Below are 25,382 nucleotides of genomic sequence, written 5' to 3'. Positions count from 1 at the left end.
GGAAAGATTTCATCCTTTTCCACTGTCATGGAAGCCTGAACTGCCAGGCTCTCAGAAGTGGGATGGGCAGAGAGGAACACCAGATCTATAGGAGTTAGAGGTATCTCTTGGCCAAGTCCTTGATTCAAGGTCGGAGCTGAGGCAGGCTTGAGCTGCACAGCCATGAAAGTATCAAAAACTGAAGCATTAAAAGTGAGGCAGTCTTCCTTGAGTGGCACGGCTATATGAGATCTATGAGGTCATGCTCAAATTTGGAGAGAGAGGGTAGAGCTATGCACAGTCTCACCACTTTTGTAATGGTTATCTGGCAGCATTTAACAAAGGTACCAGGCGCCCCTCTCTCGGAAGAACAAGGCATGATAACCTGTTCAGTGGTTGTTAACCACATTGAGAGTTCGCAGCTATCTGCTTTTTGCTCACTGTACCTTTCACAGAAGGGAAATATCCATTTGCATATCAGTCTTTGTCCCGCCCACATGGGCAGTCCAGTACTGAAATGCTATGGCAATTCCTCTCTTAACAAGAGTACCAACAGCAAGCCCATACACATGTTTCAGCCTTGTTGGGCATCATCAGTGAGGTGAAGATGAGCCTCTCTAAGCACAGTGAGCAGGGAGGAACCTCCACCCCAGTTCTTTTTGACCAATGGCTCTCAGATGCTCCTTTTCCCCTTAACCCCAACAAAACCCCCATCCCACCACCAGGTTCTTCCACCAGGTGGTTTAACCCTCGCCTCAAATCTCTCAACTATCGCCAGGAACGACACTGGCGAACCAACCCAAACAAAGCCACTTTGGCTAGACAGACGAGAGCCAACAGAATCGAAATTTGAAAAGCCGAACATGCTTTCTACAAATCTCGCATTGCCAATGCAAACAACCCATGCAAAGAACTCCACAAGATCATCTCAAGGTTTAAGACTCGCCTCTGCTTTTCTTATTCCTCCCCACCTGTGTCTCCCATGCACTGTACGACACGCTCTCTGACCATTACTTCAACATAGCCATTGAAAGGAACCTCGCCTTCCACGCTGAACGACCAACCCCTTCTGCCCCAATAGCGACAGCCCCCCTACCACTGCCCCCAACTTGCACCATCTTCAGCTCATTCTCTGCAAACTCCCATCTTGAGTTCTCCAGGCTTCTCTCCAATGGCAACCCATAAGCATCCCTGGGAGACCCCTGTCCTCATCAAAAACATCTTCTCCACCAGTACAGGCACCCTCGCTAGATATATAATCATCCACTCACTAACAGCAGGGATCTTCCCATCAGCATACAAAACCTCTCACATCAAACCACTACAAAAAATCCCTCTCTTGGCCCCCTCGTACCCTCGAATTACCGCCCCAACTCCAACAACCGCTTCATAGCCATATTCCTAGATCGCATGGCATACTCTCAGCTCAGCTTTTTCCACTGAGGCCCACAGCATTCTTGACCCTGCCCAGTCTGGCTTCAGCCCCCTCTATGGAGCTGAATCCTCCCTGGTCTCTATCTGGGATGACCTGAAAAGGACAGCAGAGACTGAGGGCTGCGTTGCTCACATCCTCTTTGACCTCTCAGCAGCCTTCGACACGATTAACCACTCCATCCTCAAAGACTCTTTGAGGTAGGCATAAGGGACTCTGCGCTCAGATGCATCTCTGCTTTGCTCTCTGATGACTCTCAAAATGTCTATCTTTTCTCCTCTGCCCCCCCCACAGAGTCCCACAGGGAGTCTCCCCCTGCCCACTCCGCTTCAACCTTGACCTTTCATCCCTCCCAAAAGTATCCGTTTACACAATCTCACCAGTTAAAATTATGCTGACGATACTCATCATCCTCAAGATTTTCAACTCCCCTTCTTCACCCCACCCAGACCTGGCATCCTGCCTCTCGGACATTGACCTCTGGATGACAATCACCCGCTTGTCAACCCTGGAAAAAACAAAATCCTAATCTGCAGCAAAACAGCTCTCCTTCCCCAATCTATCCCATGGCTGTGTTCATTAGGACCCACACCCACTGCCCCCGCCCCCTCAGTCAAAAACGTATTTATTTATTTATTTCATTTGGTTACACGCCCAAACCCTTGGGTATCACGGCGTAGGTTACATACATCTTGGTGAGCTTGTACCGTTACATGTATCGTGGGTATCTTAAGCAACATCATGCATCTTAGGTATCTTGGCTGGTTGCATTTTAGGCATATACATACATCTTCGGCAAATAAATATATCTTTGGCATTATGTACAGTTACATAGGTTGACAAAGGAGAGGTGGGTTCACACAAAATACGGGGTAAAAAGCAGGTTAGGGGTCCTATTGGGTTGGACTTGAGCTGTTAGTATTTGTTAAACAGCCAGGTTTTTAATAATTTCTTGAACTTCAGGAAGGAAGTTTCATTGCTAAGGTGGGCAGGCAGTGATTTCCAAATACGGGGAGCTGCTATGGGTAAGCTGGTGTTAACTGGTCTGGAGGTTGTGAAGCGTGGGATGTGGAGGTGTGTGTTGGAGCTGGATCTGAGTGTCCTGGCCGTGGTTTTACCAAAATTGCTTTAGCGGAGATAGATGGGGGCATTGCCTCTAATGCATTTATGGGTGATGGTAAGAGTTTTGTGGAGAATTCTGGCTTGCACTGGAAACCAGTGGGCATCTCTTCTGTGCTGGGATACATGTTCTCTTCTGTTAAAGCCTCGAGCTGCTCTGAGAGCTTTGTTTTGAAAGAGTTGCAGTTTATTTAGATTATTTTTAGAGGTGCCTAATAGTAGGGCGTTGCAGTAGTCTATTTTCGTTAGGATGAGGGCTCTGGCATGGCTGAGGCAGTTTTTGGTGGAGAAGAGAGGCTTATTTAGTGTGATGAGTTTAGTAGTATATGTCGTGGAAGAGGCAAGTGCGCTAATATGATTATTCATGGTGAGACTGGAGTGAATTTGAACTCCTATGGTTTTGACTTTATGGGAGATGGGGATAGGGGTGCCATCTATCATTATGGAAGAGTAGTCAGGGTGGAGTTTGCGGAGTCTGGCTGGGGAGCCGACTATGAGAATCTCTGTTTTTTCTCCATTCAGACAGAGACTATTGTTGGCCATCCAGTTTTGGATGCGAGAGTACATTTTGTTAATGGAAGCTATGTCCTGTTCGAGGTTGCCTGTGATGGTTATGAAGGAGTAGTATGCAAAGAGTAGTTTGTGTAGGCATTGTAAAGGGTGGGGAAGAGGCAAGATCCTTGCGGTACTCCTAAAGGTACTGGGATGGGGTCAGCTGCTTCATCGCCTAGGGTGACTCTTGAGGTGCGGTCGGAAAGGAGGGATTTTATCAATGTAGTGGCTTTCTTACAAAACTGAAAATTGGTGGTTAGTGTTTGCCATAGCTTGTCACGGTTGACTAAATCAAAAGCTGCACACATGGAGGACTCATGTAGTCACTCCAGCAACTTGCACCGGGAACAAATCCTGACACTTTGCCCGTTATTGCACTCATACGGGCTTAGACGGTGGGCAATGCATCACACTTAAAATGAACCCTGGGAAAATCACGCTGAACATACTGCAGGAGGACCTTGACGCCTCGCTTGTGGATGGCTCTGCATGTTGCTCGAAAAAACAGGAGGGTGGGCCATGCCATCACATGTAATCATGGAATGGGGACGCTGTTCGCACTTGAAGGGATGGCAATCTCTCGCTAAGAACCTCTCAAAGGGTAAGTATTATGCATTCATCTAGCACTTGGATTGCCTGTGAAACATAGCACTGCTCCTTGTACATAGATGGAGCCTAGGAAGTAGACATTGTTGTTTGTACAGCTAACCCATTCCTCCTCTCGCTCACTGCACCTTCTTAACTTAGCAGAAGGGACGGGCTCACTCCACACACCCTGCACTCACATATAACACCAACAATATTGCACATCAGCTCTACCATAAGAATGAAGCCACTTTTAACAACAAACATTTGCACTGTAGCTTCCCACATAACTATCCCCTTAAGCACAATCCCCCTTCGGTCCATACTATACCTCTGCTGCACCCATACACACTCCGTTCAGACATGGGTGACTAGCAGGGTCTTGGCCACCCTCGCATTACTTTAATGGCTGAAATGCACACACTGATAATAGCACCTCCCAAATTCTCCCAAAAGTTTGATACCGGTGCCTCTGATGGCGTTCAAACAAAAGCGTATTGGGGCCATAATCATGGTTAAAGGCACTACAACAAATGACAAGATAAATGAATTAATTAATTTGTTGGGATCTGAGGCCCAGGAGTGGTGAAGATGGTGATGCTTCTTGGAGAGTATAAGGGCTGTCATCAGGAGGGGGTTCACTTAGTGTCTTGTAGGTAATAGGTTTCTCTGACTCCTTGGCTTTGTTGGCAGCTCTAAGACTTTGCCTTAAAAACCTAAGTCTTCAAAGAAGTCAGTGACTTGGACATAATTGCTCTGGGTTGAAGATTGGGAAATACTTTTGTGATTTGCTCTAATGGCCTTAGGGTGCATCGCATCAACTGAATGGAGCTGCATTCATTGATGATGGCCCGGATCCAAGCACTGTACAGCTTTCATGTGGGTTCAAAACCATCATGAGTTCCCCTGCAGTCCCTGCAAAGGGTTGAAATCCGAGGCCTTCATGGGAGAAATTAACTGAGGTCATAGGGCCCAGCCAACAGACACCCCATGTCAAAACCACAGTGAAAGTTAGGCTGAGGAAATGCAGGGCTGCAGGACCCCACTTTGTGGCTGAAAAGGTTTCCAAATCCAGACTTGTGCCCAAAGAATATGGAGGAAAGGAATCAATTGGACATTTATTTTTCACTAGGGATGGCGTACTTCTATCAACTGGCCTGGGCCAACATAGGGAAAATCGACAAAATAAAACAAATAAAAGTCTTGGAGAAAGGCTTTGTCTCAAGACAACCGAAAAATAAATGTAGGCTATGAAGGCAAAGTAGAGGCTTGTTTTCCAACAGTATATGGACTGGATAGGAACATTTTGCTGATAGAGAATGGCACATGAATATGGTATGAAAGCATAAAACAATGGCATGCACTAGCCTTGCACCTGGGTTACCCTCTTATAATTTGTGTGTAGTACATTTGTTTCACTTCTTCATGTAATCAGGTGGCTCAATTAAAACGTTGCCTGTGCACAGACCTACAAATATAGGAACAAACAAGTCAAAATCATCTTTCCCTATACATGTCATTTATGTAAAATGGTTTACCTGGAACACTTTCGACAAGTCTTTTCGGTTTCACAACAAGTTTTACTCCTCCGCCAAACACAGCAGCCCACATGCGACTGTTTAATGGATGAGCAGCTATCCGAAATAATTCATTGCTGCAATCAGTTGAAAGCGCATGTATTAAAAGGCTGAGATAGACAGCCACAACTGCTTCACAAAGCATTATGTTTAATTTTGGTTGATCTTCGTCTTGTGCAGATGTGAGAAGATTAATGAGCGAGCTCACACCTGCAAATCAGAAATTAGAAAGGGAATAAATGACCAAATCCTGCAGAGTTTAGGGAAGCACATTTTCCACGTACATGTGCAAAATCTTATAGAAATGGTATTAAATTAACAATACAATAACATCCAAACTGAGTAAAGTCGTTAAGGGCACACAGAAAAATTTACATAACTTAAAACCACACAGTATATTCGTAAAGATATCATCATCACTGCGGAAAAACAAATTCTATAAAACAAATACAATGCAATCCATAATCATATCTACAGCAGTACAGAGTAATAAAAAAAAGAAGATAAATATAAATTGCATAATTAAAATTGTAAGTGGTTTTTTCTAACATTTAGATCTTATCAAAGATATGATAATAAGGCCAATCTTATATAACAGGAATCGGCTCTTAATGAAAAAAAGAGCTGGACGATATTGTACAAATCCAGCACCCCTTAAAACCATAAGGATCGTTTTTTTCCTAATGTGTTCATAAACTGGCAAACGAATATAAAATTCAAAAAGATCTGCAGGTGTTGTGCAAAGTAAGATTTTTTGGAATACAATTGAAACGTGCCCTTGTCATGAATCAACTGTCGTACAAGCTATCTTTCCACAGTAGGTAACCCTAAATCCCATTATCCACAAGTAAAATAAATCAATGATTTAAAGGTTTTAAAAATGTATCTCTCTCTCTATTATCTGTAACCAGGTATTCCATCAGATGCCTTTTATAGTCCCTTGTGCATAGTTTGGTTTAACATAAAAGGTGTTTTAAAATGTGAAGTATCATTAATTTTCAGTAAAAACTTTAGGACATAATTGAACCAAGGAATCAATAAAAAACTGTTTTTGATAAAATATTCAAAATGATATGTTGGGTTAAAACTGCAACAGGGTTAGACCATATCTGTAACCAGTTGGCCACCACCTCAAGAGACCACACGTCATCCAACTATGGCTGGCCCAACTCCAAATGTGTAGCATAATTAGATGCAGATCTGGGAAAACCAAGCAATTTCTTGAGTCATTTTCCACAGTTTGTAATAGCGACACATTTGTAAAAACCCCATTAAGTAGCCCCATATTTAGCAACTGATTTGAATTTTGCCTTGTATTCTTCAAGTATTATATTTAAGGGTTGTCCTTACACATGGACATAAATTGTGAAACTACCCCATTGACATTTTTTGGGCCTGCTTATTTATGTGTCCTTGACCTAATACATTTGTGTTAAAACGGATGCCCAGAAAATCAAATTCTGTTACCTGTAAAATAAGAATATTATTCCTGTACATTTTTATTCTTATGATCGATTTTCTGTTTGAGGTACAAACTAAAATAGCTAGTTTTCAGGTGGCCACCTTCAAATCAAGGTTATTCATAAAACGTGTGTATGCTGTGATAAGAGATTGCATGGCTCTTGGGGTGAGAGCTATAAGCACTGTTGTCCGCATAAGCTAAAACAGGCAACCTCCTGTTGCCTATCATGGGAACGCCAGCAACTCGAATTGTCAGAGTCATCCAGCCAATTTATGTAGAACGAGAATAAAGTGGTGCAAGCACACAACCATGTCTTACTCCTTTATCAATTGAAAAATAGGAGGAACAATGCTCATTATCGCCACTTCGTACACAGGCTTTGCTATCAGAATTAATATTGGTTAAGAGCTTCAATATATCCCCTAGATAGCACATTGACCTGAGCACCTCCAATAGTTTTGCTCTATTAACTTTATCAAAGGCAATGCTCAGGTCGATGAAAGCCAAATAAATTGGCTCCTTTTTCATAAAGACGGAGTGTGTGGCTATTCAGTAAAGATTTAAAGCTTGTTCACTAGTCCCCAGTCCAGAACGATCAGTTAAAATATCATTTTCCACCGCCCATGTGTCTAGTTTGCCTAACAATGCTCTGCCAAATATCTTAAAACCTGTATTCAGCAGGGTTATGGGTCTATATGCAAATGGACTCAATCTTACACCTGTTTACATTTTTTTTTAAAGATAATGGTAAGCTTCCGAGAGGCAGCAATACTCCCAGTTATTAAAATACAATTAAAACCAACAGTAAGCAAAGCTACCCATAAATCAATCAGATTCTGGAAAAGATCCGCTGGGATTCCATCCGTACCCAGGGAACGGTTATGTGCCTGTGCTTTAATGGCCTTGATTGCATCTTCAAGAGAAAATACTATGGGAGTATGGTCAGCCTGCTGACAGTAGTCAGTGATTTCCATAGGTGGAACCACTGGAATCAATTCAGTGTCTGTTTTCCCAAGGTCGCTATATAGTGCAGAAAAACTATCCACCCATATACTGTCTTCTGCATTAATTTGTATGCCTGTCTTAGTCTGTTTGTATAATGGCTCCTTTACAACTATCTCCCAGAATGTTTTTGTTTTTTTTCTCAGAGGAGGCCATGAGCAGGTCAGAGCACATAGCTTTATCTAGTTATTATTTTCATAAAGCTTGTGTTTTTTTATATGGGCAGTAACCACCTCTGCTTTAGATGTTAGAGGGTTTTTTAAGCATGCAAGTAGGTTCGGCTTGGCACCTCTACACTCTTCGTTAAACTATCCTCTTTGCAACTTTTTCTTGTTATGGAGAGATTTGACTATGAACATTTTTTAAAATCTTTCCATCATTAGGTCAAAGATTGAAAGTACAGTTGACTTGTCAGAATTCGAATCTAATAAAGATAAAAAAGCAAGAAATTAGGCGCTATTATGTCTTGGTCTATGGTTGATTTATCAACTTTTATCCACTTAATACTTTGTGTATTATTTGAGTTTAGTTCTGCATCTGTTAAATGGGGAGCTTTTTTGTTTGATAACATAGCCGATTGCCATTGTATTATTAAATTAATTGGAAAATGATCACTACACCATTGGTTATCCACACAAAAATGTTCAATGAGGGGCCTTTTGGTTATGGAAATACAGAAATAATTGATCTTTGATTTTACCTGGTGTCCAACAAATTTACTTTTTCTGGGTTATCCCTGGGAACACACCCATTAATTGAGCAAAGCCCACACTCCATTAAACATGAGTGAAAAAAATAGACAGTTTGAACAGACACAAGGATCAGCCTTTTTGGGCTCTGTTATTCCCATTACTTTGTTTTCTTCTTCATCAAATAAACCCTAAGGCTACCCAATTTAAAAGTAAACTGCCCCGACAAAGGTTTCAAGTCATTCACAGATTGTTCCTTCATTACATATTCCTCCATTAAATCGTAAAGATATACATGTTCAATAGTGGTGGCAAAGACAGATCAGCCATGCAGAGGGTGCTTCTCGCCTCCTAGCTAAAAGGTGGAAGTGGCCTAAAACAAGTGTCTCTTAAAAGGAGATAAAATTCAAAATATTATACTTACTATCACCCATCTATCAAGCTGCCACTTAGGCTTTTTCCCAGTCAGCTAGACGTTCACAGGTATTTTCATGCCACAATCACACATTTGTTTCATCCAATTGTGGCTATTTTAGTGATATAGAATTGAAGAGGCATGTACTTGGAAAGGACCTTGCTTGACCTGAATGACAGTATGCCCTGCTGTGAAAGGTTAGCTATGGACTTGAAGGTTCTAAGCAATCTAAGTTCATGTCTCAAGAAGCAGAATGAAGGCGGGGTATAATTAGAGTTCCCCAGTATCAGATCAGCTTGATGGGCCTTGGTGACAAAAGCATTTCTGTAACCAGCACTAATTGCGGTCAACGTGTGAGGTAACTTCCTTGATTTAGTGATCTTCTGCAGTCAGATTCTGGAGATTAAGGTAGTCGGTGCCCTGCTCTTTTGAACAATGGCTGGTTACGGATAGATTCAATGCAGACTCAATGCTCTTTAATCAGATCAAGGGGATCCTATAATGAAGAACAAAGCCACTGAAAGCCGATCATTGCTCACACCATCAGCAGATCTGTTTCCACAACTACAGAAATATTGCACTAGTCTGGGAAAGTTGGCAAGAGAATTTAAAAATATTCAAAGTTCATAGCTACAGCTTGGCACTTAAGTAGCATTAAAGTACAATATGAGGTAGTTAGAAAATTTTTCAACAGTTAAAACACCCTAGTAAAGAGACATCAATATCTCAAAAAACACTTTTTTTAAATTTAATATTTTGTCTAAAACGCAACAAAATTTCATTTGTTGTGACACCATGTATTAACATAACACACACTTATTCATTAAAAAACAAAACGAATTGTGGCAAAGTATCCTCAATGTGGGAAGATGGGGTATAAATCATGAACACTTCATGTTAATCACAACCTCAGAAGCTATGCCGATCTTTTTGTTGTTTTATGCCCTATAATTGGGTCTATAATTTCATTCTAGTACTATTTAATACCAGAAGATAAAGCCCTTGAAATTGAGCAGATGTTTTTCGCTGAGGAGATTAATTTCCATCTAGCGAGAACATCTCTAGTATGCCAGATATTCAATCTAAAACTAACAAATAAATCTCTATATTTTGCATCCAAAAATTTGAAAATATAAGATTCCGGGGTCCTGGGTTTTTTAATCAAGGTGCAAAATAGTTGTGCATGTTTCTGTTTAACGCATTGGGCTGGTGTATAGATCCAGTCCCACAGCATAATTGTTTCTTTTGCTTTGGTCCATATCTTTATGACTCCTTTCAAGCATCCTGCTGTTCTCACATGCTCATCCTTGTTCCATGTCATCAGATGACATTCTTCACTTGGACTGAAATAGATCCATTTTCCCAAATATTTTCTATGATTTCTTGAATATAGGAACTTAATTCCCTGTGGTGCATAAATGCTGGTCTTCAAAAAGTCTCTTATTTCTTCATCAGTTAGGTCTTTGGGCTTCCATCCTGACTCAACATCAATCATGATCTTCATCCCTATGGCTTTCTTTGCAGTCTTTTGGCATTGTGAGATTATTAATTTGATCATCACAGAATCCAAGTAATATCAACAGCAGGGCTCCAAGAAACTTGAATGCATGTGCCAGCCATTGTGGAATCCATGAAAACAGTGCTCCAAATCAACTGTCATCATCAACTTCGTCAGCTTCATCTATCATCTGATTCTGTAGTTTTTTCAGCATGTCTATGGCCTCCGTTAAGGTCCCATTTTCATCATCGTGTGAAGGTATAAATGTGCAACACGATTCTCCAATTTTTGCACAAACGCCTCCATCCATAGTGGGATCATGTCCAAGACATATCTGTTCTGGAGTGTCTGTCTGATTGCTCTCAACTCTTCTCTGATTGCATTAAATCCTTTTATGGTCACGTTGAGGGTCTGCAGTAACTCCCATCTGGTTATCTGCAACCATTTAGTATTTGCTTCAACTTGAATTCTTGGTATCAGGAACGTAGTGAACACTAATAAGGTCAGGCTGAACAACCTGTGCTCGTATGGGATAGCATCGAAAGCTTCTATGGATTTTGCAGAGAATTTTTTTTCCCTCTTTGTTCTTTTCATACGTTCCAGGGATCTCTTTTTCTCAGGTGTGCATCTGCTTTTGGTAAACTATCAATGTTCACATCACTTTTCGGCATCACCAACGGTGGAACATGGACATTCACCAATGTACATATACCTCCCAGGCAGTCTCATGTATGCCTGGGATCCACATGCCCAATAGTGATCCATGATCACTGCAGTACCATGCATCATTCCTGGAGCATCAAAGACTCGGCTACAATTGTAATTCTCTCCCATTTTCCTTGTGCCATTATTTCTGAAATGGAATTTTGGGCTCTGGAATGGTATTATCTGCAAGGGCCCTCTTCTCTCCTCGACCCATGTCAGTAATTTTGCAAGCTTTGGCCATAATGGCTTGCATCCATTTTGGACTATATCAATGGTAGCCTGCTAACAACCTATTACTACCCATGCTCTGCAGATCACTTCTCCTTTTTCCCATCCATCTGGTGAAAGCACTGTTCCCAAGATCTGCATTTGACCTCTGTTCTTCCATCTGCGAGATTCTTCTGAAGTATTTCCTGCAGTTTCCAATTTCTTGTTCACTTCTCTTCTGATCTCTGCTCCTTTTATTCCAGGTTTTTCATATCTGATCACAATGTTCTTCGTCTTGGCATTGTTTCTTGTCTTTATGTCCTGGACATAATCATCTTCGTCTGGATCTGTGTTTTCAGTTGCCCATTTGAGAGAAGCATCACTTCACATGAACTGACCTCTGGTTTTGCACATGGCTATATGTGACAGACAGTGTGCTGTCTGCACATCTATCTCGATAGCTACAAAGATTTTTGACTTTCCCATGCTGTATGGCAGAAGTGCACATACAAAGCATTCTTCATCCAAAGTTCATCTTCCAACTTCCTTCATATGTTGGTACCATATGTTGTTTCCCAAATGTGCTGTGCTGTCCAGGTAATCAGTCAGTTAATTATTGTTGTCTTGTGTGCTTCTTTTAATTCTTGAAGTCTGTTTGGAATTCGCAATAACCACATGTCTGAAAACATTGGTATAACTTCTTCTGGCTGACGGATTCTCAGGCACATCCATCCGGGTTCTCGGAGTAGAAGAAAGTTGAGTAAGTCTTTCTTTATCCCTCTGCCTCCGTTTGTAAATGGCCATACTGATTCTCCTATTATCTCTGTGCACGCGATTGCTTGTGGGACTTGTACTTGGGCGTTTTGTCATTGGATCAGGTGTGCTTGCAAATATCGTTTATATTTGCTTATTCTCTAAAGCCTTTTGTCTCCTTAAAAGTTCAGCTTTTTCCATTTGTCTCTCAACTTCTCTTGGTGTGAAGCTTCCCATCATTGTTTGTCCAAGCTTCTCCCATTCTCTAGAATGTGATTCTGAACTCATTGACACTAGACCAGGTGTGATTGTACTCATTATCTGTGTAGGTGTAACTGTCATCAATCTCTTGTCTGGTTTACTTTGCCGACCCTGTCTCCGGTGTTTCAACTCATTTGCTAAAACAAGTGTGTGTGTGTGTGTGTGTGTGTGTGTCATTGCTTACCAAATCCATCTCAAGCTCAGTCACTCTGCCAATTTTTATTGGAACAGGAATGACTATTTAAGGTCTGGGCACTCTTGTGGGTATCAAGTATGCATGTTCATGTGGGTGCATGGGAACAACACTTTGTGCACCTATAAAAAATGCAGTTCTAACCGTCAAGGACAGTAATACGATTTTGAATATAATACATGCATAAACAATGCATCGGTTAGTGATCTTACAGCACTTGTTTCTTGGGCAATATGACTGTCTCTCCTCCTGAGGGAAAACGATGCTACTGCTCTGGCTCCCCATCTCGATCATCTAAGGAAGCAAAAACTGGTTCTTTAATACATTTTCATCATTATCAATTTTCCTGGATTCTGCTGTCTCTGCTTCATGGATCAATAGTTCTGGACCAGTTGTCCTCTGACTCTGGAAATAGTTATGTTTGCAATGTAATGTTCCAACTATGAACGATGACCTTGGCAAGTCTATAATCCATGTTCCATATAGACTAGTTCCCAGTCTATCCCTCGAATCTGCTTCACTCCAGATGACATGTTGCTTCCCTGTCAGCAAAAGATAATTTTTTTGTCAATACTCCCACAATCTGTCACTCGAATGAAAAAGTCTCTATACTCTTCTGTGATTTTGATGAGAAGAAAGTGCAACCTGCACTATTATACGATTTAGAAGCATATGTGGATGAATGCAAGTACATTGATATTGGCATGTCTCCCAACAAGATCTGGAAAGTCTTCAATTAAACGAAAAAACACTGCATTTGCCAGTCTATGATTCTCTGGTGATAGGGACATTTGTCTCGTCCTTGCTGTACTCTGGAAGTAAAAGAAACTGTTCTGCAATCACTGTGAGCAGTCTTCTTATTATTTTTTCATTATCAGAATCTTGAAGAAATTCTGCTATGCTTGTAAGTCTCCCCACCAATGACGATAGGACCTAGTACCAATTCGAAATAGGTCAATAGGTGCCTAGTGAGGTCACTATTGTGTGACACCATAAGTAAGTCCAAACAAAGACTCTGTGTGGAAGGATTCAGGATATTGTATCCTTTTCCAGTTTATATATCCTCGATCAAAATTTGGCACAGCTTCTCTTATCAAGGCTTTAGTGTGCCTCAGTCCAAAGTCAACAAGCTACTTGTGGTTCAATAAATACAATTGTTCTTTTCTTACCCTGCAACTATGATGCATAGAGTGTTCGTATTTGTGTCCTTTATGCCCTTATTTTGCTCAAAGGAAATGTCTTATAACTGGGCTACAACCTTATCACAAAGGTTTCCTTGCTTTTTTGCTTGACTGGTCATCCGTCGTCCTTCATCGTCATGGATCTCGTCTGCACGTGCTGTGGTTCTTCCCCGTTGTCTGTAGTTTCTCCGGGTTGGGGTGTGGGCCAGTGGAGTCTCCCCAATATATGGCTTGATATCTCCAAGGAAGATCCAAGCTCTTCTTCCCTGTAACTTGACTGCAGATGGAGTAATATCCTCCACAATGAAAGGGCTGTGGAACCTTGGCTTATCCCACCTTTTTCTTGTGTGATTCTGAACTAAGACGGTATCCCCAGGGTATAGTTGAGGTTTACGTAACTCCGGAACCTTGTCAGCTGTCGTATATCCTTCTGTGTTCTGTACTGCCCTACACCCTCCTTGTCGCAGCTGTGCTGAAATTACAGAAAAACTGGAAGTCATACAGTTCAGGTAGTTTTGCATTTCCAATCCTAACACTTTTCCTGTTGGCTGAGCATTACATCTGGCTCTAGTTCGAATCATTAATGGCGTCTGCATTCTTCTGCCTGTCACAATTTCACGTGGCGTAAGATGGTGATCAGAACCAGGCTGGTTTCTGAGTGCATGCAATGCCAGTTGAAGACAGTGCATCCATCCTTCCTTCAGAGTAATCTTCAACTTGGCTATCCTTTCCTTTAATAAGCCGTTGAGCATCTCGCATATCCGATTCCCTTGCAGGTGATATTCTGACGAAAACCTGTGCTTTATACCAAGCAACAAGCTGATCTGTTCAAATACTGCGTTAACAAAATGAGGACCGTTATCTGACCTCATCACTTCACAAACTCCCCATCTGGGAAACACCTCCCTTACCAAGAATTTGGCCGCACAGGTAGAGTCTGGGTGTGTACATGGACCTGCTTCTATCCATCTAGAGAATGGACACCCCACAACAATTAGATACCTGTACCCGTTACATACTTGAATCATATCAACATAGTCGATGTGCAAGTGCTGAAAAGGACCATTTGTCATGACCCTTGTCCCTGGCCCTCACTGGCAAGTCAGCCTTCCAGTTAGGGCCAGGTCAAAGGCCTTAAAACCTCATCCAAGACTCTCTTGGAGTCAGTCCTGGTGGCTTTGGCGCCAGGCTCATAACCATCATGAAGACCAACATTAGAATGGGACTATTTACCTTGGGGTGGTTCAGCCAACATGGAGGCACACACATAGCTCAGTTACAAGGAACTGAGCTATGTGGTCTAGTCTTTTGGGTGTGGCAGGCCTGGGACTACTTTACCTGGACTACTTTGGGTGTGGCAGGTCTGGGGCTATTTTACTTGGACTACTTTACCTGAGACTATTTAAACCACACCCAAACAGCAGAGCATGCTTTGCATTATTCTGTTGTGGGCAGCTTAACGCTCACCGTGTCCAGTTCTTTGATGCCAGCTTACCTGAAAAAGGTAAGAGAAAGAACACTACGAAACTTAACTGGAACAGTATCCTGTCTTCAATCCATCGCCGACTTCAGTTCCACTCACCTGAAGGTAAAGACTCCATCTGGCACCGCATGCATCCTGGAATACCATAAACTGGAAAGAGGAGAAAGAAAGACAGCATTAGTAAGCGTTTACTCAAGTTTCCTCCCAAACGAAGAAAGCCACACAATTCTTACCTGGGTAGTCATCTCCTGGTCAGTATCATTGCTGGAACATTACAGTGCTCGGCGAGGAACATCACAGCCTGCAAGGAGAGAAAAGATACAGGTTAGCAATATAAAAGACGAAACAGCGCCGCACACATTACTCACCGGACAGCATCGCGCACACCACGCTTTCGCCTACCAGCCCATGCTCATCTTCAAACTGCATGACAACACCAAAATACCTTTCTATACCTAAAAGGAAAGAAGCAAGACATTATTATTCGAACTAAGAGGACCATAAGAACTGCATATAAAGACTGTAAAGCAGCAAACGTACGGAGTCGCAGCAGGCCTGGATTCCCACAGGGAGCTTGCACCAGTGAAGTAACTTGGTCGCTGCTCGCCTACCACATCTACGTGCCCCTGCCATGAGGAGCAGGATGGAGAATCCACCTTTTACAATATTAAGGTGAGGAGAGGGCCCAAGGGGAAGGAAGGAGTTTAGGCCAAGGGAGGTGGGAAAACAAAGACAATCTGGTATTGAATCCAGCTCTCCTATATTGTAGACCCATCTTTAATCAGAGGCCTTACCAAGGGACCGGGAGAGGGTTCGAGTGCAAATCATCCAACCAGGGCTGGGTGGCGTCCCCTGTGGATACCAGGTGAGCGTAACGCCATTAGGGCTTGGAATGACTCCTCTGATCACGCGTAGAGTATGCCCAGCCGGGAATTTCTGACAGACTATGCAATTCATCATAAAAAATGCAGCATGCTCTGCTAGGTTTGGTACAAACCAGTCTTCTGCAATGGTTGCTGCTAAATTCTCTCTTGTTATATGCGCTGGATTGTCTAACTGTTCCAGTGCCATTTTCAGTAGGGCTATAGGGATTGCTGGTTTACCAGTACTGTCCTGTCGCCATAAAGCCTCAGAAGGGCTTAAAGAACACCCTCTTCGCTTCCAAAGGTTCTTTTCTTCCTGCCGTGCTTCCCCTTGGACTCCATTAACTGAGTGTTCGACATATTACTGTAGCCCTATTGCTCACTTCTTACAACAATAATTTTCTCAGGAACATCAGATATTTCCACATATATCATTATTTCATCTTCAGTTGCTACATGCTTGACTTCAGCATCTGCTGCTTGATTTCCGCACAAGCTAAAATCTGTCCCTTTTGTGTGGGCTGCGCATTTCACGACTACTATGCCCACTGGGAGCTGCAGTGCCTTAATCAGCCTTTGCAATAAACCGGCATGTTGCACTGGCGTGCCGTCCGCTCAGAGGTAACCCCTCCTTTTCAAGTGCGCTAAGCCTGCGTGTACATTCGACGTCACATAGGCAGAGTCACTGTACACCGTTACTTCCTGGTCTGCGTGATTCTCAAGCGTGAGTATCAATGCCAATAATTCTGCAGCCTGTGCTGAATAATCAGAGGGTAAACGTGCACTAATAAGTACTCGAAATTTTCCATTTGCCGTGTGCTTCACCACAGTGGCACCTGTATATCTTTGTCTGTCATTTTGATCGATCCTTGAAGAGCCGTCAATAAAGACGATTTCTCCTTCTGCCAATGCATTTTCCTTTACTCTTGGGATCTCATCACAGAATTCTTCATAGTTCACACAGGTATTGGCTATCCTTCAGTAATTGGTTCTGCTATAAACATAGCTGGGTTGTCACAGGTTTCCCCCCTTCTCACCTGTCTGTATTGTTTGTTCGGGATCTTCGAAGTTGCCTTCTTACGCACTGTTCGGGTCTTGTACAACCCTGTGCGTGAATCCTCGGATTCCAGTGTGTGGTTCGTGACCCGACTCCAGGAAGCGTTCAGATGTCTGGGATAAGTCCAGGAATGACGAAGAGCGCACTCTGAGAATGCGCTCGCAATCCAGGAGTGCAGGAAGAGGAAGAAAGGGAAGGATGATAGGAAAGGAGAATCAGGGGACCAGGTTGCAAGCGGTAGCGTTGAGATGCGCGGGGCTGCAGGGCCGTGCCTGTTTTGTAGAATGTAGAGCGTAAGATGCGAAGACTGGCAGACAGTGTTCCGAGTTCCGCGGCTATGTTGGGAGTACAGTTGAGTTTAATCCCCTATGGGTCAGGGACCACAAAGTCCAGAAGGGACGCGTACGGTGGTTCATGACATGGGTTCACTATTTTGCATGGAACTATTTTAATTGCTGGATTTGATATGACCACTTCATAAGCAGAATCTCTTTGTGATGTCAATGTACCTTTTGGTTTCTCTAAAATAGCGAATAATGCGTGCTTAATGAATAACGTCATCGGGCACCGCATTACAATGGTTGTAGCTTTCTGAATGGTGAACGCAGCGGCTGCCAAACTTTGTTCGCACAGGAAATGACCTCTCACTACTGGGTCTAAAATACCACTGTAGTTTGCCTGGGGCTTGTACCCCAACGTGGTTTTCTGTATAAGGACTGCTGTCATAACAGTACCATCTGTGTGTGAAAACTGGTAGAATTCCTGTGCATAATTGGGAATCCCTAAAACTGGTGCCATGCAAATGGCCTTTTTTAGTTCATCAAACCCTTCCTCGATGGCCTTAGACCACATGATTCTTTCTTTCGTTGCCTGTGCTTTCTTTAAGGCTTGTAATAAGTGCCTGGTATAAGAGCTGAAGTCAAAGACCCATGCCCTGACATAATTACATAATCCTAGAAACCTTTTCATCTGTTTTATTGTGTGTGGCTTAGCTGTTTTCAAAATAGCTTCAGCTCTTTCAGAGTTTACCTTCTTTCCTACATGTGAAATCCGTTGGCCTATGTAAAACACTTGTTGTATACAATACTGTAACTTCTCCATGTCAACTTTATATCCTTTCTCAACAAGTATAGTCAATAACTGAATGGAATCACGTCTGCACTCTTCCTCTGTTGTGCTGCAGACCAAAATATCATCCACGTATTGCAGAACAACACTTTCTAATGCAATGTTGCTTAAGTCCATCTGCAGGAATCTATTGAAAATTGAAGGCGAATCACAATACCCTTGGGGCAATCTTGTGCTTTTCAGACAAACTTGCCTGAACATGAAAGATGACAAATCGTGTGAGTCTTTGTGCAATGGGATTGAGAAAAATTCATTTTTCAAGTCAATCACCATTAAATAATGTGCCTTAACAGGTATGTTACATAGAATTGTAGACGGGTTAGGGACTAGGGGGAACTCGGCCTCTACTACCTGGTTTATCGGTCTTAAATCTTGTATTAAACGCCAAGACCCTCCCTTTGATTTTTTGAGCGGATAAACCGAAAATTTGCATGACGACTCTGACGTCACTAAGATACCTTGATCCATCATGGCAGAAATTGTCTTAAAAATCCCCTCATCTGCCTCCCTAGACATGGGATATTGTTGTGCTCTTGGTAAAATTGCTCCTGGTTTCAATTTAATCTTCACTTCTCCAACTCCCTTTAGTAAGCCTACGTCATAAGGGGCTGTGGTCCATACTGAGACAGGCACCTTTGCCATGTCATCATCAAAATATTCAGGATGTTTTTGTGCCAGCATCATCCCCTGGGTACCTCTCTTCTAATCATTTTTACCCAATAAATGAGATTAACCTCAAATGTCAGCTCATCCTCACCTATTTGTTCTTCGAATAGATAGTCATCAGTGACGTCAGTCAATCTGTAACCTTCTCCAATGGCGATTACTGCGCACCATTGTCTGCCTTCATCATCACAGCCATCACACACAGCCATCTCTCCTCTCACTATGGCTGCATGTATTGTTAAGGGAAACACTTGTCCCTTTTCTTCATGCATAGGTATTCTTGGTCTGAACAGAAACTCATCTGGTGTTCTCATTGTTCTGTCTGCAAGGCCTGGTAGCCATAACATTAATATGTGAACATCTCAGGTTATAATGGAATAGCTCTCATGGCCATTCGTCCTGCGTATGCTCTGATAATTTCGCACACCGTTTAAATAATGCATTCCTGGAGTTGAACACACTATGCCTTCACCAGTGAACAAGATTGTCAGTTAGCTTTGTCATCAAATCTCACCCTAATATATATTGACAGGTGTCTTGTCTCGAATTTAATATTGGCACTTTCATGTCACATTCTCCTATAGAAACGGGAGTTCTTTTATGAAAGGAACGTGACTTGTTGCTCCTGGAAAACCTTGGGTATTCATGGAGTCACCATATAAAGAAAACCTGCCTTCACGTATACACAAGCGTATCGCACCGGTGTCCACTAGGAACAAATAGTCTTTATCCCCTATAGTGACATCTACCCTTGGTTCCTCGTGAGGGTTTGTTGTCACTGATCAGATGGAACACATCAGGTCTCCCAGTGAGCTGTCCCAGTCCATTTACAATTTTGTGCCACAGCTAGTGAATGGATTTCCTCCATCACCCGTGGCATTTCCTGCTCTAGAGTTCAATACCTGTCCTGTACCTGTAATCTGTAGAAGTTGCATCGGAGACTGTTGAGTGTCCTTGTGGGAAATTGGTCACAGTCTGTTGTGGTTGTAAGCTTTGCTGCACTCTCGGCGCTTGCTGCTGTACAGTTTGATTCTGCGCAAATCCATCTTCACCCTGCTGTGAGAATGCAGGTGGATTAATCGTCGCCCCTCTTGTAAATTGATCATTTTGCACTATCCCTTGACTTCTGCATCCATGTGTTAGATATCCTGTCATCCCACACGTCCAACACGTTGGCGGTGGTCTGATCATTTGCCCATGTTGCATGTTCTGATTTCCACCTTGCATATTCTGAAAACCTCCCCGATTATTCTACAATCCCCTTCCTCTGAAGCTTCTTCCTCTTGGGCTGAACCCATTATTGCTTTGATTGAACTGCCTTTGGTTATTAAAGGGATGGTCTAGTAAAAAATGTTATTTAAAAAATAGATAGGCAACATAAAAAAAAAATACTAGCATTCTCTTTTTTAAAACTTCCTATGTAAAATTTTGAGCTACTCAAGCTCAAAATTTGCAAAAGCAAGCACATGGGCGCATCCATTTTGTGAAATAAATAAATAGCACTTACCGAGATTCAGCTGCAGCTTTCCTGCTCTGGTCTCCGGTCCCCGTCCTCCGCCTACAGCACTAATGAAGGGAAAGCCACCCAGCGGTAGCTTTTGTTTACTACAGCTGGCTGGCTTTTCCTTCATTAGTGCCGCAAAAGCAAAAGCCAGCACAGGAGGGCCTCCATTTCACAAAATGGATGCACCCATGTGCTTGCTTTTGCGAATTTTGAGCTTGAATAGCTCAGAATTTTACATAGGAAGTTTTAAAAAAGAGAATGCTAGTATTTTTTTTTATGTTGCCTACCTATTTTTTAAATAAAAATTTTTACTAGACCATCCCTTTAACTTGCTGCATATAACATTGCCCCTTCAATGGCATATTTTGACAATTTTTTCTGCACTCATTTGGCTTCTTTGCCTTTTCTTGCGTCATTCTCCTTGCAATTTTTCTCTTGCAGCAGCCTGCAATAATGTGCAATCAGCAGTTGTATTTCAGACCATGGCTTAGCTTAAATTACTGCCAACTTTTTGAGCTGCTTCTGTACTTGTTCTGGCAGCCCTTGACATAACATATGGTAAAACAGAGGTATAGATTTCCCCCAAGATTCACGAGTTTCCAGCACCCATGCGTCTTGAAAAGTCTGAATGTAAAGCAACGGATTGTCTCCGTCTTTCATCTTACGCGTCATTAAAGCTCCCATGTCAGAAGTGTCCCGTATAGCACTCAAATCGCTTTCCATACCGCAGTTCTGCAATTGTTAAACAGTGCTCCGTCATGCGCAGTATTGACTGTAGTCACACCAGGGTAACCTGCTCATGTCCAAACATCGTCAGCTCTGTCACCAAGTATGGTGATCAAAGACTCTTGATGTCCCCTATTGCCAAAGTGTTTCCTCCCGTCATTTTTTCTAACTCGTGTATCCATTTCCCAGCTCCAGATGTCAACATTGGGAGCTTGTTTTTTAGATTCTCTCTAGCCGTCTGTGGCCATGGTATATACTGTGGCCTTGTCCCTCCCTTCTCTAATAAGGGAAACTGTGACGCACTAAACTCCTTTTCTTCTCTCATCATTTGTCCGTCTACCGCAGGGGTAACATTCCTGCATCTGCCTGGCAATGTCCTTCACCTGCTTACATATGGCGGGGGAGACACCCCCCTCTGACCATGTGGCAATCCTTCATGCCGGTCTGACTGTGTCACTAACTCTGGTACTTTAGATGTGGACGCGCGGTTCAATCCGACCATCTTATTCCCTTTCCCTAGAGAAACGTTTCTCGCGACCCCGATCTGTGTCTCTTTCTTTTTCACAGGCTTCCCTTTCTTCATCTGATATTGCCTGAGCCCAACTCGTGCAGCTTCTCTCATCTTCCTCATTCCTATTTAGAGTCCGCCGAGCTAACAACGGCTCTCTATGTCTGCTGCTGCGTGAAGCGTCCTAAGTGTCATACAATTGAGTGCTTTCAAGGCACTCATCTTTTCCCTTTCTCTGGGGTACTTTTTCTAGTCCCATCTCATCATATATCCTATCAATTGTCTCTTCGATGCTTCGAAGTTATTGTCTAGAATTACTCTAGACGTGCCTGGTACTGAATCTTACCCAGGAAAGAACTTGTCTATATCTTCCCATTCTACCCCTGGATCGGGTTTTCTAACCTCCCTTTCCAGATACTCGAGATCACACGTTCTCCGTCTTTGCTTGAATTCTACGTAGTCATCAAACTCTCTAAGTTTCCTCGCTTCCTCTCTAACCCCATCTTCTTTTTTCCTTGTATCTCTTCGCACATTCACCCTTCTTATTTACTCATCTTTCTTTCTTTGTATTCTCTTTTCTCATATCTTTTGTTGTTGTTCTTCTTCTATTCTCCTTTGTTCTATTCTTTCCTGGTCATCAGCTGATCTTTGCTTATTATCGCATTTTCTTTTTTCTTCTGCCTTTTCCTGTTTTCTGGCCTGTTCATCATGGTTTAACTGCTCTTCGTTTCTGCCTATCCTTTTTCCTTGCTCCTCCATCTCTCAATCATCCTGCCTTTTTTTAAATCCCTTCTTTCTTGTTCGTCTCATTCTCCCTTTTGTCTCATGTCCTCAATGCCTTTACCATCAAGTTTCAATAAAATCTGACCTCCCATCCATTTGTTCTGTGTGACTGCTATCTCATCAGTTCTATCATCATCTCCTTTCCATCTTTTTACCCATCTTCCTGTACCTAGAGGTGTACTTGCTTGTTCTTGATAACCTTTTTCCTTTTCGTGTCTCTCCTTGTCCCTCTGGATTTGGGAGGTAATATTTCTCTCCTTGTCTTGCTCTGGGCTTTCGTTGGCATCAACCCCACTCATACTTTTCAACGTATGTCTAGCAGCACGCAGACAGAACATCCAGGTGCAGAGAAGCGCGTCTGCACCCCAGCTTCCCACCAATTATGCTACAATCAATCATCACCTCAGTGGTCATGTGTCAATTACTGCTTTGTAGTTTGGCCTTGTGTCTGTTCTGTACTCTGAGAACTTTCAAGGAGTATGGGTATGGCGGGATCCATGCATAGGTGTGAAAGTCTCCTTCCAGCATGCCGTTATTACTTGACTGGACACCATGAAATAGGCTTTTCTATGTATCTTTTCGTATATTTGATTTAATTCTACCAGTCTTCTGACGTCTGTGGCTTATTGTCAAGACTCGGGAGTCACGTAGATTGGGTTTACCTCCGTCCCTAAGCACCAAACAGAGAAATACCAATAAACTTGCCGTTCGGTTATTAGGGCCACAGGTGGCACGAACAGGAACACTGGATCCCTTGAGTGACTGCAAATGAAACAAGCAATTAGGCAAATTGTACAACAGGGCCCAGATGGCAATGTAACAATAGGGCCAAGTAGCAAAGAAAGGCACCTACCCGATGGATGGAAGGAGGTGGTAAAAAAGGAAAACCAAGGAAGCTGGTGTCCTGCTTCAGGTTTCCCAGGACTGTGTACCCTCTACCCTCAGTGAGTGGTGTGCAGCAGCAAGAGGTGTCCGTAGCAGTGACCCAATGCAAAAGGATACACTCACTGGACGCACATGAGAGAGAGGAACTGGACAGGCCAGCCCCTGTCAAAGTGGGGGAGTCCATTAGGTAGACCAAGGAATCCAAAGTACATGAAGCAGGGTCGTGAAAGCCGGATACTCAATGAGAAGTACGGTACCAAAGGGCAGAATCTAAAGCAGTCTGTTAAACAGGAAACAAGTTGAGGCAATCCAGAAGTATCAGGAGGGAAATAAACAACGAGACAAAGGAGCTAGGTAGAAGAAGGCAATCCAATATACGTTTTCCGAGGTCAAAGTTCCAGGAAGCAAGACGAGGTCCAAAACGAAACGGCATACCCTGAAGGAACAACAGCTGAGAAGTGCGCAGTGGCACGAAGCGCAACTGTTTATAGGGTTGCCATGGAACCCAACACACATGATCACAACATCTGTATCACGTGACGTGTAGAAAGCCGTGGTACCATGGCAGCGAAATGTCTCGGCGGTAGTGTTGGCAAATGCCAAGGTAGCTGCCATCGTAGAAGCGGCCGCAGCCGCCCGGAACATTGCACACTCTGAGTGTGTGAGCCTGTTTGCAGAGGAGCCGACGGGTGTACCCACGCTGCTGCAATGGAAAGGAGCGAGGCCTGTGGGTGGGTGTGTTCTGGTTTGTCGGAAGCGGGATAAGTGCATTCTGGGATGGTGAGTGTATGACACTTATCTTGACCTTTCTGAACAGGAGACTCTGTTCTCTTTCTCTCCTTAATTGTATTCAATGTCAGCCTCTTCCAGTCAGATAAGACCTTGGTTTCCTGGCATGGTCATCCTTAGCCGAGTTTTGCTCTGTCTTGATTCTCGATTTCCTTTCTGCGACACACTCCATCTGAGGCCTTTTGTAACCTTTGTTAAATTCTGCTTATGTGCGTAGTGGACTTACATTCATATATAAAGTGCTTCTTGAGGTATATACTTGTAAACGTTGGTGCTTGCCGCAATCTATCAACTATAAAGCATAAGCAAGCTTCACGATTTCTTTGCCTCTTGCAGTTACTTGCATCTGTACACCTTTAAACTAACTAAATATCTTCATCTCTTTGTAAGTATTCTCAGGTCATTTTATCTTCTATATGTGTGTCAGTCTGATTTCTTATGATATCATCATTCATCTTCCTTCATTATCATTTTTGCTTCTTCAGGTATTTTATTCAAACAACCATCAAATTGTTTACGATGTAGGTGTGGCTTCTTTAATGGATACCTTACTGTCCAGGTTTTCCTAGGTGTCGGTATAATAACAGGCGCTGTCATCCTGATAGGTACTGGGCATAGCCCATGTGCTGCTCTTTGCTGGTTTAACTGTTCATCATACGTGACATACTTTGGTGTGAGTCCAATAGGTAATGGGAGGGGGCAACTGGAGTGAGGACGATACTTGACACTTCCTCTTCAACATTGTGTCACAAGTGAATTTTTGTTGCGTTTTAGACAAAATATTAAATAAAAAGGAAAGTATTTTTCAGATATTGATGTCTCTTTACTAGGGTGGTTTAACTGTTGAAAATGTTTCCAACTACTTCATATCGTATTCTATTCTTACTACCCCAAAATAAGGTAGAGTATCCACCCAAAAAGGTAGAATTTTGGGGATTTCCCCCTATATATGTTGTGTCACTTAATTAGCATATCATCATAACAAAAAATATAAAGCGGAGAAAATGTTATCAATGTCTATGTTTTTGAAAATTCACAAAAGATTAATTAATAAAGGGATGTGGTGAATACAATGAATTTTAAGGTCGGAATATGGCCCATTCTATGTAAAATGCAAAGTACTATAAGCAGAAAAACACTACATTCAACCGGCTATCTCTGAATTTATATTATTTTGAATCACTCACCTATTCCACCAGTAAGCCCATCACTATACCTGAGAATCGGGAGTCTATGTAATAGCAGCATTTGCAGAACTTTTGCCCAGTCACAATTTTGATAATAGGGCTCCAGATACGATTTTTGAAAAGAGTATTTTGCTACCTTTTTGACGGTGGGAGTTAAATGGCTTTTTAGGGAGTCAAAAGGATTTTAGGTGTG

The 25,382-nt window shown here is 42.6% G+C and overlaps 1 protein-coding gene across 4 annotated transcripts in view; it reads right to left on the bottom strand.

Annotated features, from left to right (window-relative positions):
• Window positions 1-25,382, bottom strand: part of DMXL2 (Dmx like 2) — a 2,950,233-nt gene that overhangs the window by 854,354 nt on the left and 2,070,497 nt on the right. For all 4 annotated transcript variants that reach the window (XR_011279824.1, XR_011279825.1, XM_069624807.1 and 1 more), the window contains exon 28: window positions 5,206-5,454. Coding sequence is in view for 2 of the 4 variants with exons in the window: in XM_069624807.1 (XP_069480908.1) it covers window positions 5,206-5,454 (249 nt within the window). In the remaining 2 variants the exon portion in view is untranslated. The remainder of the gene's footprint in view (window positions 1-5,205; window positions 5,455-25,382) is intronic.

The sequence above is a fragment of the Ambystoma mexicanum genome, chromosome 11 (genome assembly GCF_040938575.1).
Source record: "Ambystoma mexicanum isolate Mex_15411 chromosome 11, UKY_AmexF1_1, whole genome shotgun sequence".
Lineage (NCBI taxonomy): Eukaryota > Metazoa > Chordata > Amphibia > Caudata > Ambystomatidae > Ambystoma > Ambystoma mexicanum.
Note: the sequence above shows the minus strand (reverse complement) of the source record. Positions and strands in the feature narration are given on the sequence as shown.